Source organism: Strix aluco, chromosome 2, assembly GCF_031877795.1.
Source record: "Strix aluco isolate bStrAlu1 chromosome 2, bStrAlu1.hap1, whole genome shotgun sequence".
NCBI classification, from domain to species: domain Eukaryota; kingdom Metazoa; phylum Chordata; class Aves; order Strigiformes; family Strigidae; genus Strix; species Strix aluco.
The window spans coordinates 134,381,849-134,397,460 of NC_133932.1; the positions used below are offsets into that span (position 1 = coordinate 134,381,849).

General features: G+C 45.5%; 1 protein-coding gene across 2 annotated transcripts in view; it reads right to left on the reverse strand.

The window, feature by feature from the left end:
* Positions 1 to 15,612, reverse strand: part of MYO7A (myosin VIIA) — a 102,912-nt gene that overhangs the window by 61,496 nt on the left and 25,804 nt on the right. For both annotated transcript variants that reach the window (XM_074816445.1, XM_074816444.1), the window contains exons 3-4: positions 1,766 to 1,879; positions 587 to 739 (exon numbers count right to left, since the gene is read on the reverse strand). In XM_074816445.1, coding sequence (XP_074672546.1) covers positions 587 to 739; positions 1,766 to 1,879 — 267 coding nt within the window. The remainder of the gene's footprint in view (positions 1 to 586; positions 740 to 1,765; positions 1,880 to 15,612) is intronic.

Sequence of the window (15,612 nt, forward strand, 5' to 3'; positions counted from 1 at the left end):
TGACCTAAGCTGTCAGGATCCCAGGCAAGCCAGAGCTAATAAGTCATAAACACAGGTCGGGGAGATACTTTAGAGCTGTTCTGGGAGTTGCACACTTCATTGTTCCCAGTTATTTCATGCGTGCACCTCCTCATCCTTCCTCCACCCCTTGTACCTCCAGCAATTGTCATCACCCACTCGGGCTGACTGAGTTAATAGTTCAGAGGGAGAAGGCAGAAGGGCCACATCCAGCATGCAGCTGCCAAAGGCTTTTGCTCTAGGATTACTACAGCATGCACATGGCCTGGGTTGAACTGGCTATTGTGTGTGCAGGAAGTTAATGCATGTCCCCAGAACTTCTACAGAGACTACCCAGTGGGGTGGCACAGATGGGTTTGCTCATTACCTGACTCATGGGCTCTTTCACTGGGGCATCCATAAACTCTGCAATGCGTCCTCTACAGTGCAGAAGCCCTCCACCAATCGTAAAGGTGAAGGTAGAATGCTGCTCAGTTCAATCAGGGTTTCCCCCATGTAAGTTCCCCAGAGCTAAGTAGAGTAGGCAGTGCCGTGCAGAACGAGAGGTGGAGGTGGGGAGGACACTCACATAGATGAGGTGCTCCCGATAGCGGATCAGCAGGTTCCTGAGGATTCCTGCCTCGTTCAGGTCCCCCAGGCGGATCATGTCCTCCACACCATGGATGGAGGTGGGGTGCATGGGTTTGATGTGGCTGGCATTCTGCGGGGAAATCCAGTGCTCCTGGGAAGAGAGTGAGGGCAGAGAAAGATAAGTCAAATGAGATACTAATGGGATGAGAGACAGAAACAGCCCACCCAGACAGAAGGACCAGATGGAAGAACATACACGGGAGACCATTAGCACACAGGCCACAGCTTCTACTCCTGGGGCATGGCAGTGACTAATTTGAAAGATTCATAACAATAGGAGGAAAACGTCTTTTGGTTTACTGGAGCAGCAAGAGACATGAGACATGAGCCATCCTGACAGGACCATCATCCAGGGCAGCATGGACACCCAGCACATCAGGGGAGTTTTTAACAAAGAGCAGATTTGTTCTTCCCTTCACACAACTACATTTTCACATCACTGGTTAACTCTCTGCCACAAAATACTGTTGATCAGAGAAAAAATGATTTAGAAAAGGAAAGAGGGATGCACAGGGGTGGCAAGATCACACTTTTATTGGCAGAGTGTTGTTTAGACTGATCCCTTTTAAAGGGCTTCAAAAGCCACTACAAATTGGACACAAGGACCCTGCTGAACCAAATCTCTATCTACCATCCTTGAAGGGAATGAGAGCATTTACAGTTATCTCAGACTGGAAAAAAAAAATTATATAAAGGACAGAGAACTTCCTCAGATCACCCTCTACTTGTGATATAGCTGTTACTATAGAATAGGCACCACTGCCCAGAAGTAGAGGTGGAAAATTGAAGGAGAACATCCTGAATTAGTAGGAGGTGAGGAAGGACTGGATAACAGCAGAGGAAGAGCAGGTCAAGGTGGGTTTGCTCAAAGCACTATCTAAATATACTTTGGAGACTTCTGCTATAATTGTACTCAAGAAGCCTTTCACTCTTTCACTCCCAGTACAGCCACAAAAGTAGGGACACAACATTATCTTGTCTTTACAAACAGAAAACTATGGCACAGTTGATTCCTGAGGACATACAAGAAGTCTGTGACGATCATCATGATGCTATGGCCCCTGGCCTAGCCAGGCCACAGAGCTGAAGAAGGGTCATCACAACCCTTTGTACGTACATTGCCTTCGTCATCCACAACCTGAATCTGTCCAGAGTCACACAGTTTGACCACCGCTCCAATGGGGACGTCGAATTCCCGTCCGGTTTTGAGGTCCATCCACACATAATCCCCCTGGAACCAAAGAGAGGACAGTTACACTCAGGGCTGAAGAAGGTTCAGCAGCCCTGGGGATACAAGTTGTTGATGTTTTGTACTCAAACCATTGGTACAAGTCAAATTACTTCCTTTGCAAACCACAAACCACCCCTTTTTCACAGATGCAAGGTAATAGCAGCAGGGCATGCTCCACACAGCATACACCCACTGCACTCTCCATTTCATGAGCTCATGAGTGGTTGTTGGTCGCAGACTGCATCCAACAAGCAGGTTACAGAGCAGTGATACAGGCAGAAAACCCCACCCAGACAGAGGTTTCCCTCTGTGCAGTGTACAAGCCTAGAAAGTCATGCTTAGGAGATGGTTTTGAGCTCTGGAAAGCCTTGGCTGGAGGCTTGTGGCATATTTTTTTCTTGCAGATAACCACTACCAAATATACATTCCCCCACCTTGGAGACTGGTGAAAAGGGGATGTCTAAAGAAGGGTTAAGAACATACCAGAGTATATGTATATCTAATTTTCCAGGAGGTCTCCCAGCTACAGCAATTTGTATGTGGGCTGTTTGCATTTAATACTTCTCAGTGGATTTTACCCACTGTGAGCATGTCCTTCCTGAAGCTGTGCAAAGTTTTAGCATCCATAATCAGACAGGAAGAGTTTAGCTACAAATAGCATGAAAAGCTGTGTCCTTTTGCATGTTTCAAATGTGTCACCTCTTTCATTTGAGACCTCTTTGTTTTTGTTTTGGAAGACACAGCAAGCAGTTGACCCCTATCCACTCACTCCATGTCACTGGTGATCCTATAGACCTCTTGTCAGTCCTGCTGAGCAGGGACTATCTGCTCATCAGCTCTGTGGATATTAAATTACTCAAATGCAAACAGGTTTTTAGGAAGCTGTTTTCCTCAATACAAAAGCAAACCCCAAAATAACCCAAAACTAAACTCCCAAGCAGAACCCACACTCTACAAAACAAGGCAGAATTATTTCCCACCCCCTATTTTCAATGCAAAGAGATGCTAAAACTGGGAGCCACCTAGTTAAATTAGTCAGGCATGTTTGTATCAAGCAAGTAAATATACTTTTTTCATGCATCTGAGTTTAATGTTGTGAACTTGTAGCCCCACCAAATGCCACACTCCTGGGGACAGCTCCACATGTACCTATTAAGCACCATGCAAATGCAACGTCTACCTTTTGAAATTCTTAAAAAACTGTTGGGAGAAGGGAAAGTGAAAAATAGGAGGGATCACTTTGTATGTGCTCTGATATAACCCCTTTCGCGAGCATCCACTATCGACTATTTCTGTGGACAGAGCATTTATAGACTTGGTTTGACCCAATGGGCTGCTGAACAACCTCCAGCTCCACTCTGGGCAGTGGGAACTGGAGACATTGAGCAATACAACACATGGTGAAATGTTCACCATCCAAGTCACTGCCCACCACGACTTCTGAGAGGTACTAACCTGTGAGTGCCATGGGGATGGCTATACCTAGGGACCCCCACATGGACAAACGCTACACACTAGGAGACTCCCCCCTTGGCAGCTGCTTGCTAGGTTTCACCTGGGATATCAACAAAGTCATCCTGCTTACATGGAGCTGAGGATCCACCCTTAGTCTGGGTTTTCTTTTCCTCAGACGGTTGTGCTACAACCCTGTTACAAGTATCTTTACGCAGCTCATAAAAATATAATATTCAGATCTCTTTTTCATTAACTGCCTTACCCTCACATCTCATAACTCAGTTAAAAAGGAAAAAAGAATTAATTAATGCAGTAAGTCATGCACAGATACATTATAAATCCACTTATATTAATATTTCTTTCTTAACTCCTTTGATCCAAGACTCTCAAAGCATTTCAGAGTGTTCAGCACTGTTATCCTCACTGCATAGCTGGGCAAATTCATGCACAGGGTGGGTAACTTGACCAAGGTGTCAGCAAGAGAAGAGCCAGGTTGCTCAGTCCCTGCTCAGCAGAAAGCCCTTCTGACACAGATGACAGCAGCTGTGTAAAAACTGCTCCCAACCAAGAAAACAAGATTTGTAATGCTGTTGTTTTTTTGGTTTTTTTTTTAAATCTCTAATTTTGAATAGCTGTAAAAGCTTCGTATGTTCTGTTACCACACAGCTGAGATAAAAAGGCAGTCTGCTCTCCCCAAGGTAAATTGATACCGTACCACCACTAAGATAACTCCTATGCTTTGCTGGCCTAATGCACAGAGTGCTTGTCCCCTCAAAATGCTCTTTCTAAACACATTAAAGTGCAGTTCTTAATACTGGTGAAAAAAAGCAAGTCTTATGGGATGGGCTAAACTGGTAAGCTCAGAAAGGTCTGGGGGGTTAAAAAAATAACATCACTTATTAAGAGTGCCGACCTATTTCCTTCCCTGACTTTAATCAATTCGATATAAACCCCATGGAAGTCAGTTACATTCCTTCTGCTGATGCAATCGCCTTCAGATCAGCCCAAAAAGCAGCAGATTGGGGATTTCAGGGCAAATTGGGGCAATTCATGCATTTACCAGCTTGGGCAGACTGGCTTATAAATTGCATAACCTGCCTCATGCCTAGACTGATGCAATTTATTTTCCAACACACGTGACAGAGTACTGGAGAAGTGAGAATACCTCCAGTCACTTTACAGTATCAGCATCGTCCAACTCTTCCTCCTCAGTGCAGCCCCTGGTTGCTAGTGCCCTCTCAGACGCTCTGGGGCAGACCCTCAGGACCTCACAAGCTATGGTTTGTGACCACCAAACAGCAGTGCAAGAGGAGGAAACACCATGATGGCTGCACACAATTCATAAAGAGGATCTTTAGGAGGAGCTTCCAAATGCAAAGAGCAAAATGGTTGCACCACAGGGGAGCTACAGTGCTTGGGGAGAGACAAAGACTCAGGAGGAAGGTGAGAGAAGCTGCCACAAGCAGTATGAGGATCCCATCAAACAGTGAGACTAATTTCAAAGTAGCCTGAAAGCTCCCAGCCATGTTCACAGCTTGGGACCCCCTATCTTACCGCTAAAATGGTCGTGGGCTTCAGGGCCTGGTTGACGTTGCGGAGTAGGGTCCATTTGCCCTGGTCTCTCTCCTGATCTTCTACCACCTCAGGGCATGGCTGCACGAAAACGACTTTCTTCCTCTTCAACATCTCCAAAATCTTGCAGTGGTATTTGTCCCTCTCTCTGCTTTCTACGTGTATTCCACCATGAATGTCAGAGAGCTGTGGCCAGTTTGCTTTAGACCTCCAGCATGACCATGCCTGCTGCTTGCAGGACACCCTCTGACCTGATCCACAATATGGCTCTTGGTAAAGATCTTCTCCTAGCAGAAAAATTTCCACGCACCGGCCATGGTCCTCCACTGGCCAGCTAGCATGCTCACTCCACACAACCGGCAGCGCAGGTGTCTCAAAGCAAACTGAACAACTTTGCTTCTCTTCACTTTAATTATTCCAGTCTCTCCAGTAAGGGGTGATACTTGGTCGGAGACCTGAAGGACACTGCAACCACCCGTTCTGGAAAAACGACTGCAGGATTAACAGGAAACCTCTTCATTTCCCCATGAATTCTCTCTGTTACCTTCCTTTCTTAGTGAAATAACCATCTGCCAGCTTGAGGACTTTCAGCACAGAACACGCTCGGGTACTTATTAATCCACAAATGCAGTCAGTCCCCATGCAACACATGGCATTTAATTAACCTAATACCTTTACATACCAAATTAACCAAAGCACAGCGGGAACTCAAAACCAGAGGCCATCTGCATTTTCTTTAAACTGATCGCCTTGAGTAGATCCATAGCAACTGGATTTTAAATAATTGAGTGGAAGGTGTTCAGAGCAGCACAGGCTCTGTGCCTATAGGTGAGAGGAGCGCCTGGGCTATGGATGAAAATGTGCTGAACATGAGGACCGTGGAGATAATGAGATCGCAATGACTCTACACCTGGACGCTCTACAGACCCACTTCTGCAATCTCTCTTTCTGGGGGCTGCTCTTGTAAGGACTAATCAGGACTGCTGGCCCAATCAGAAGAGCACAAAACATTTTACAGTCACCCTAGATTTGCTTTTTCCTGTCCTATCTTAGATACACTTGAGATGTCTCATTTTCATCTAGGGAAGGCTATTCTGCTCATTTAGAGAATATAAGACCACTCTAGCTGGGCCTTAGTCTCTTCCACGGACATTTTGAAACTAACTCAGCATCATTTGTACAGAGCAGAACAAAGCATGATAGTGGGGCAGCTGCTAAGCTTTCCACGCCATTCTCATTTATCACTATTTTAACGCGAAACTCTACCGATGCCTTGATTCCATGGGGTTTTGAATCCACTTGTCCATGATGCAGTGGACATATTCTTGGTGGAAGGTTAACTAGAGGAACAAAGGCTTTATAGGTCCCCTCAATGGGACACAGTCACCAAGGACAACCATAGATGATGGGTACATCAAGGTCATACTGAGCTACTTCTGCTCATCAGGGAACAGCAGTGAGGCAATCCTTGCCCAAAGGGCAGATAATGGATTAATAACTTTGTAGGCTTCAGCCATATTACAAAGCCCTGAAACAATAAGGTGTCTAGTTCTTGTCCCTGTGCAGGTGATTTAAGCAAGAGGTTGAGTCTTGTGGATAAGAAGGCAGGTTAGAGGTAAATAAGATGTATGTCTACAGTCCCCCAAAGGAGCAAGCAAAAACGTACATGAGATGCAATAGTAACGTAGGAAGAAGGAGGCACAGATCAAACATAGCAATCTCATGGGAGATATCTGCCTCCAGCATGACCTGAACACACACTGCTGTAAATAACTGCATTTTTGCTCCTCTAGAAAGTACAGGATAGATGTCCAGTCAAAGCCTATAACCAATGGCAGGATGCACATGGAAGGAAGGAGTGAATAAATGTACATAAAGGGACCCATAGGATGGGCTTTTTAGATTTGAGCTGGGTCCCACAGATGCCCTTTGCTCATCATCACACCTTTCCTCACTGCCACACCAGGGTAACTGGAGCAGTGTGGGAGCAGCAAATGTGACAAGGAGCAGCCAATGTGTTTATCTCACTTTGCACTGGAGCAGACATTACGATCACTGCTCAGCTACACCCTGTACCATATTTCTGAGGCTGTGTATCTCCATGTGCTCACAACAACCCCCAGCAGCGCTACAGGCTTGGGGAGGAGTGGCTGGAGAGCGGCCAGTCAGAGAGGGACCTGGGGGTGTTGATTGGCAGCCGGCTGAACATGAGCCAGCAGTGTGCCCAGGTGGCCAAGAAGGCCAATGGCATCCTGGCTTGTATCAGCACTAGCGTGGCCAGCAGGGACAGGGAAGAAATCTTACCCCTGTACTCAGCACTGGTGAGGCCGCACCTCGATTACTGTGTTCAGTTTTGGGCCCCTCACTACAAAAAGGACATTGAATTTCTCGAGCATGTCCAAAGAAGGGCAACGAAGCTGGTGCAGGGTCTGGAGCACAGGTCTGATGGGGAGCGGCTGAGGGAACTGGGGTTGTTTAATCTGGAGAAGAGGAGGCTGAGGGGAGACCTCATGGCCCTCTACAACTCCCTGAAAGGAGGTTGCAGAGAGCTGGGGATGAGCCTCTTTAACCAAGTAACAAGCGATAGGACAAGAGGGAATGGCCTCAAGTTGCACCAGGGAAGGTTTAGACTAGATGTCAGGAAGTATTTCTTTACAGAACAGGTTATTAGGCAGTGGAATGGATTGCCCAGGGAGGTGGTAGAGTCCCCTTCCCTGGAGGTGTTTAAGAGTCGGGTCGACATAGCGCTGAGAGATATGGTGTAGTTGGGAACTGGCAGTGTTAGGTTAATGGTTGGACTAGATGATCTTCAAGGTCCTTTCCAACCTAGTTGATTCTGTGATTCTGTGTTTCTGTGCTGTCAGAGTACACTGAGGAGCAGAGGAGTGGAATGATTTGCCCTAGGTTATACTTGGAGCAAAGCAGACATGGAAGGCCAGAGGGCTGTATCCAGTCTCTGCAGTCCTGTTACATGACTGTGCTTATTTTTTCCCTGACACCAGGGCTGCTGAAGGTCTGTAATTCCACACATTTCCATTCCATAATTTTTTGCATTGCTCCTCTGCTAGCAGGACCTGTTAGACAGTCATGTGCGTCAGCAGAGGCACTTGGCGTTTGCAGTGCTGTCTGTCTGAATGGCCCGAGCGTGCTGACTCCTGGAAACGGGAAATCCCATCCCTCTGAAGGGATGACCCGGCTTGGAAACCAGCCTCCTTTCTGTATGCATCAAGGGGCAGAGCAACAGCATTAAACCTCCTATCAGCACGCTTTTTCTAAGGGAACGTGCTATGCCTTATGTGGGAAACAAATAAACACACTTAGGACAATAAGGGGAGGGACATGATGGAGGAAAACAAACCTTTAGCTGGTTGGCAGCCTGTCAGCAGTGCCATCGGTTTAGATTACAGCTCCCCAGGGTAACATTAGACTCTTCACTGCAGAGATAGAAGCATGAGCCCAAAGAGCCATGCTGGACCCTGATCTGATGATTTACCACACCTCTGCAGCAGCAGGCACAGCTGAGATCAAGGTCCTGCTGTGACACACTTTGTGCACACGCATAGTAAGGGGCAAATACTTCTCCTAAGGAACGATGTGACCCAGGCAATAGGTTTATGCTGCTACTGTGGTGGTGTGGGCCTCACTGCCGGAGAAAAAAGGCAAATGCCACCTGCAGGAAGCACCCTCACAGCAGGTGAACCACCTAATTTAATGAAAGCTTCGGTTTCCTTGCCCCAGCCTGTTTTTCAGACCCAAAGAAAATGCACCAGACACTCCCAGGGCTGAGGAAGGGTTCTTGAACCAGTTATTTTGCAGCTATCACTGAAGCTGAGTTACTCAGTGGAAAAGGTCAGCGGGGACTCAACTAACCCAGTGCATGTGTTCACCTCTGAGCAAGACATCCAGATCTTTGCTAGATGATCATTGTGGGTCCCTTCCAGCTGAAATATTCTATTCTATTCTACTCTACATTCACGGGAAAGAAAGAGGCACTTCTACAGTCACCTCTGCATAAAGCAGGTAATTAATCTAGGTCAGATGTTCCTGTCTTAAGGAGGTGTGTGAAGAGGACAGTTTGGAGGTAGAAATCTACAGTACAGGTGTCCAAAGCTAGCTAAGATGGCTCCTGCCCCCAGCACGGATGCTGAAAGGCCCTAAGGGCTGATATTCAGGTAAATTGCTGATGGATACGGAAAATCACTGGTTATCAGAGGCTCTCTATGGACTCAGGGCAGCAGGGCTGCACCGATTACTCCCTGCAGCACTAAACTTACTTTTCTAAAATAGGAAGGATGATACCCTGCAGAATGGCTCTCAAGGCACTGTGTAGGCCAAATGTGACGTGTGGACCATACCTCTGACAACTAATTTAAACCAACCTGCTTATGCAGCTTTTTTTTTTTTTTTGAAACAGGCACAATCACATACCCAGGTCTCCACAGAACTACATCCAAGCTGAGTCCTTTACTTCCTCACTGCTCATCTCTGAAGCAGCAAATCCTTAGTGCACACAGACACAAGTGCAAACACAGGCATCCCCCCAGCTCCAAATTTCAATGCCTTTTGGAGAGCAGACTGAAATCTAAATGTATTGGTGCATCACAGCATATTATGCCAGTGCGGACTTCCAACAGGTACCTGAATCCTTTGGGCGGAATAATGTCTGTGCTCTACTAAAACACATATCATCACCTCTAGATATCACCTGTCTGATTCAATTCAGCTCTCGATTACATGGGTGTACCCTGCTCAGTTTAATGGAGCTTCTCCTGGATCCACAGCTGTGCAACCCACGGAAGAATTAGGACTGCTCATCTCTATTCTTTGCACTCATCTTCAGCTGTGCAGTTGCCACCAGCATCAAGAAGAGGTGGAAAAGGAAGAAAAATTGGATTTGTACTTATCAATAAACTGTAGTGCAAGAAACACAGTTGCTGGTAGTCAGTAATCCTAATAATTTTCCTGTCTCATAAATAAATAAGATTCGCTTCCCAATTTCTTGTAGCACATCAGGCACCAGCTGTCAGCCAAGGTAACGTGCTACACAAAAAAGCTTTCTGAAGCAAAGGCAGAGAGGAAGAGGAATTGTTAAATAATTCAATAATCAATGCACTGCTCGCTCATCCTGTAACTTCGATACTGACAGGAGGGAAAAAACAACCCACAAACATGGCACCCATCCCAACATTTTCCCATTTAGTGCTGAGGGATAGTCAAAGACTCCAGGAGCAAAAACGATGGATTTAATCAGGTTTGCAGGGGCACAATCCGGCATGGTGCAATGATGCTCAGCTCCCAGTGATGTCTGACCTCATCCCTGGCTTTTGGCAAGGAGCTTGTTGTTGACTGTTTGGGACCTCTCAGCTCAGGAGTGGGTTTAAGCGTGCAGACAAACACGGAGATAGAAGGTTTAATCCATGACTCCTACGGCATTACTTGTTGCAGGCGAAGAGGAGAATCCAGCAATCTGTTGACATTACAAGCAGATTAGGCTGACCCCAGGCGTCACCCACCCAAACGCCGTGCCAGAGCACTGCGTATCAGGTCTCACAAAAAGCTGATGGCCGCTGCTTGGGCCATGATTGAAAAATCTGCTAAGATGCAGAAGTGGAACAGGAAATGAAGACTAAGCCTTTTAGCCCCATGGCTGGGTCCTGTCCTAAATGCAAATAGAAGAAATCCAAAGGAAGACGACAGAGCAATCGTGAGATGTGCAAATATGGAAAACCTGAGAGGGGAAAAATAAAACCAGGTGAAATCTGAGGGAGAGTGCTTTAGGGTGGGAGAATGTAATTTAGTACTATTAGACCAAGACATATCCCTTCAGGTCCTAGGAGCAGAGAGGTTGCACTGGTACCACACTGGGAGCTCTCAGATCCACTCTAAATCTTGCAACAACAGTCATCCCCGTCCACCCAGACAACCCAGGGTGCACCTAAGAACTCCCTAGTTTGCAATAGGAGGCACGATGGAAACCACTTGCCCTTAGCCACCCAGAAACAAATATTTTGGACATTTTCCTTTAAATGAATGTTGTTCTTTATGTCGAGTTTTAGGAAGATCTAAAGGAAAATCTTCTCTGAGCATGGTTTGGGGGGGATGCTGGTTCCAGCAGGTCCCTATGGCTGGACCACACAGCTAAGCTGTGTGCTCACATCACTTTCTTTGATTTGATCCTGCAGTGAACCGACTCAGAGATTTAACCCAGCAGCAACATTTTCCTGTGTTTTTGCAAAATGCTTTGCTTCTTTAGCCCCTGAACTGGCTCATCAGGCAATCAGCAAAGCCCCAGAGAAAGAGCAGGGAGAGCAGCAAGGACCTGTAGCTGGCAGCACAGCCGGGGGAAGAGGAGCTGCTGCCTGTGCAGTATCTGCTGTGGCATCACTGAGCTGCACTGATGGGGGCTCTGCCTCGCTCACAGATGAGCTTTATTCCCTGGGTGAAGGCAGAGAGCTGTTTGATTTGATTCATGAAAGAAGAGTCCCAGCTGATAAGCATGAGAGCTACAGAACTATGCAACACATGGAGGTAATCAAGTATTTCCACCCAACATTTTTCTGCCTCTGAGGCATACAGCCTTTCCAGTGATTCACAAAAAGAACAGTTTGAATTCCAACGTACAGTGCTCATGAAGGGGAAAAATAATTTAAAAAAAAAAGATCATACACAGAAATATAAATTGGAAAGGATGTTTTTCATCCTGGCTCAGAAAGACTGTTCAAAGAAGCCTAATAGCAACCACATTAATTCAATTGTTTTACCTGATTTTACTCCTGGGGAAAGAAAACAGGATTCTTCCACCTTCTGTGATAAAAATCTCTTTTACTTTTCATATGCAACCTGTCAAATTCTCTTTCAGAGTTTCAGCTTCATCTTTCATGCTCTGGGAAGATCCTTTCTCCTTCATTTCTTTACTTCAGGCTCCTCCTTCCCTCATCCCTGCCTTTTCCCTGAGATCTAGTCTGCAATTAGTTCCTGTGTACCAAATATAGGTGGGTCTACTGTAATCTGCACAGCTATTCCTGGATAAACAGAAATGTGGACATAGTGCAAAGAAGCACTTAATCCTGGTAAAAATGTATTCTTTTCACATATAGTAGTAATCTATACTCGTGTAAATGCAGTTTTCCCAGCAGAAATATGTCTGTGCTAAGGGCATTAGCCGAAGTGACACTGATATGTCTAGACAAACCCTACCACTTAAAACAGCACATCTCATCTTCAGAAATATTGAGTGGAAGGGGAGTAATGCTGCTTTTCCTTCACTGCCATGCCAGATCTGAGCAGCACTGCCCTTTTTACACGCTGCCTTTGCTCATCCGCTGAGGGTTGTCTTGGTTACTGAGGAGAGTGAGGGGGTCTGGAGGAAGGTTAGTTTGCAGCTCAGTCAATAACACCTTGAGGGAGTTTGTGATATGACTGCTTAAGGGAGAAGTGGACTGCTCCAGGGGTGTGTTTGAAAAGCCAGTTCCTGGGAGGAATGTATGCCAGGAGAAAGCACAACGGAAAACAAAAAAAAAAATCATCCTGGCAATGCTTGGGATGCAATCCAAAACATCTTGATACTGGTTTTTGTTCCTTAGGTGCCAGAGATGCTGTGATACAAATAGCATCCTTCCAAAAGGAGAAAAGATACTCCCAGATGTAAAAAAAATCTTGAGAATGTGAAGCACCTGAACTTTTTTGGCATCAGGAAACAGATAACAAAACCAATCCTACTAGCATTTATTAAAACCCAGCAAAACCATCCACATCTCATTGCTTGCTTCATGGATTTGAAGACTCCCGGTTGACTCCATGTAAGACCACCCTTGAGATGGAAACCCAGAGCAGGTTGGTAATTGCAGCCATGTGCCTGGATTCTTCAAGTCCCTCTGCCTATCGTGTTTGGAAAACTTCCCAAATTGTTGGTGGTGGGACCCTCCAAGGGAGGAGGTGGACCAGCCCCTGCGTCATGGGCTCCCTGCAGCACAATACCAGCCCCATCTGCTGTAACTCTCTGGAATTACCTACCCAGTACATCAGGAGGCTTGTTTCTGATGATTTGTCCATGGGTTTTAATTAAACTTTCATGCTAATAGTACCGTAAGCAGAATGAGGAATGACAGAGCGTGCATTTTGATCCCAAATTTCACACCATCACAGCTGGACTGTGGAAGGTGTGAAATTCCAGAAGGTTCTGGAAAAAGGTAGGGACCCCAGAGGACAATCAGGTTAATTAAGGGTCTGAAGGAACCAGTCAGCAAATCCAGCTAGACAAACCCTAACCTAGAGGTTGCAAACAAAGAAAGAGTGGAGTTTTTAGGCTGGCACGAGATGATAGAGATAGGGACAATCATCACTATTCAAATCACAGCTGTAGTTGGCAGATCCAGCCAAGACAGTTGCCTTGTTGGATCAGGACTCATACAGATGTGCACTGTGGATGCCTTCAAACTGTTAACTTGGGATGGCTTTACAGCTAATGGTTTATAGGTTGTTGGGCACATATTGAAAAGACTTGGTTTTCAGAAAGCGATCAGAAGCCAGATCCTGAACACCAGTCATTTTTACACACAGAAACCTGCCTCAAAATCCAAGTCCCACTAAATAATCACCAGCTATTGCAAACACAGAAATAGCCACAGCTTGAAAAAGCAAATTGGACCTATTTCTTACATGAAATTATCAAGGAATGGTGACTGGTAAGATTGCCAGTGGGATTAGACTTTCATATGGATGTCCTAAACTCTAGTAGCTAGAAGAATAAAAGAAATAAGTGCTGCATGATTGTGGCACAGCAACTAATTCCTGTATTCCTGGTACTTCTTATTTTCCTCAGGGGTATTTTATTACATGGACAGTCCATTCTGCATATGCTGCATAGGGGTATGTGGCCTCCAGAGGGGTTTTGTCTCACATTTTACCTGCTTTACAATGAAAACGGTTGCGTTACAAATGGGTTTTGTTAAATGTTATTCCTGGAACCAAACTTGTGGGTTTGCAAGGTGCCTAGCATGGCAGAGATCCTGGTCCAGCAACAGGCCGCTGGTTGGTGCTCACGTGAAAACTTAAATCATGTAAAGGGAAATGAATTCATGTGAAGAATGCTCATCAATTTTATACTTGTTTTGAGAAAGTCAGTAATTGCCATATAGCCTTGATTTTGAGACTGCAAGACTATTATCACATTGATATATTAATTACGCCTGTGTTTCTATAAGGAATGGGCTGACAGCATATAAGGATGGAAATAGGGTTAATGCTTCCATTGCATTTTGCTGGATGCAAATGCTATCTAACTTCAAGAATCTACTTAATGGGAAAGGGCTGCCTGTCTCGCACCAAGTCTAGCAATTTTATGGGGTTAAGGGGCAGTAAAATGCCTTTACAAAGTGATTTGCAGATCATGAAAATGCAGCGTGTGACCTTAAGAGTCATTTGCCAACAATGGTGCTGGCAATAAAATGTCTGGCTTGGGTGGTAGGAGATGCACATAAATTGCTCACATTGCATTCACACTGGCTGCACAAAAGGTTTCCGAGTTGTGATGTGCAAATCACTGGCAAGGCTCTGTCCCAGATAGGTGTTTTTTCCAATTTTAAAAGCAAGCAGCATTTGGCTCTTTCTTCTTCAGCATGCAAAATAAGCCAACCTCTTTTTGTCCTGGGTTCTGCTAAAGTGACTCTGGGGAAGAGTGGAGCACATCCTCTTCTTGGTAAAAGAGCTGGATGGGAGCAACATTATCAGGATGTAAGTGGAATTGCCTCAGGCAGGACATGAAAATGGGTGTGCAAGATTAAGGCACACCAAAGGACCACCTAGGGTAGCATTCTATCTTCACCAGTGGTCCACGTGGATGCCTAGTGCAGAGTGGACAAGTCTGTAGAGTTACTTCTTTAAAATACTCTTCCAGTCCAAAAATAAGGGGACATCAACTGAAGTCAGTAGAGACAAGGTTGAGCAAAAAGCAATGGAGGTGGGTAGGATACCTGGAGAAGTAAGAAAGCTGGACAAGTGCTTGGAAGGGAGATGCATTAGGGACCACTAACCAAATAAATTGTATCAGGCTTGGGAAATCATCAAGCTGAGAGTTCATAGATGGAGGCCAGGAAATTAGCTGAAGGATAGGAAAATATTGTGAGGAAATTACACTGTATGCTTACTCATCCCTTGGTGTTCACCAACAGTCAGTTTGGATACAGAATACCACATGGGACAGACCCAGGTCTGAACAAATATGGTCATTTTATATGTTCCCAACTTCAGCACATTGTAACTCTGTTCAGAGTTTTATAATAATTTCTGTTCAGAAACAGAAGTCCTCATAATTTATAGCTGGTGAAGTTTTCTCCTTTCACAAAATTGCCTAACGGAGGATGAAATCCTTGTAAACTTTTAAGATTGACCTTTCCCCAGTGCAAAAAAGCAGCTGCATTCCTCTGCCAGTGCCACCTCCCTTGTACAGACAGCAGCAAGGGTGATTTGGGAAGGAGAGAAGGACTGATCCACTGCATCACCTTCTGTTCGCAGAACTCAGATCCACACAGATGTGGTCAACAGGAAAAAGGCAATTCCCTTACATTGCAACAGTCTAATACACAACCCCTGCACGAGCTGGTCAGTCCTGCTGACCACTAGAGCAATATCTGCAAATATACCCAGGGATGGCAAAATGAGAATACAAAACATCATCATACAGATTCCCAAGTCCCAGCCCACACTAA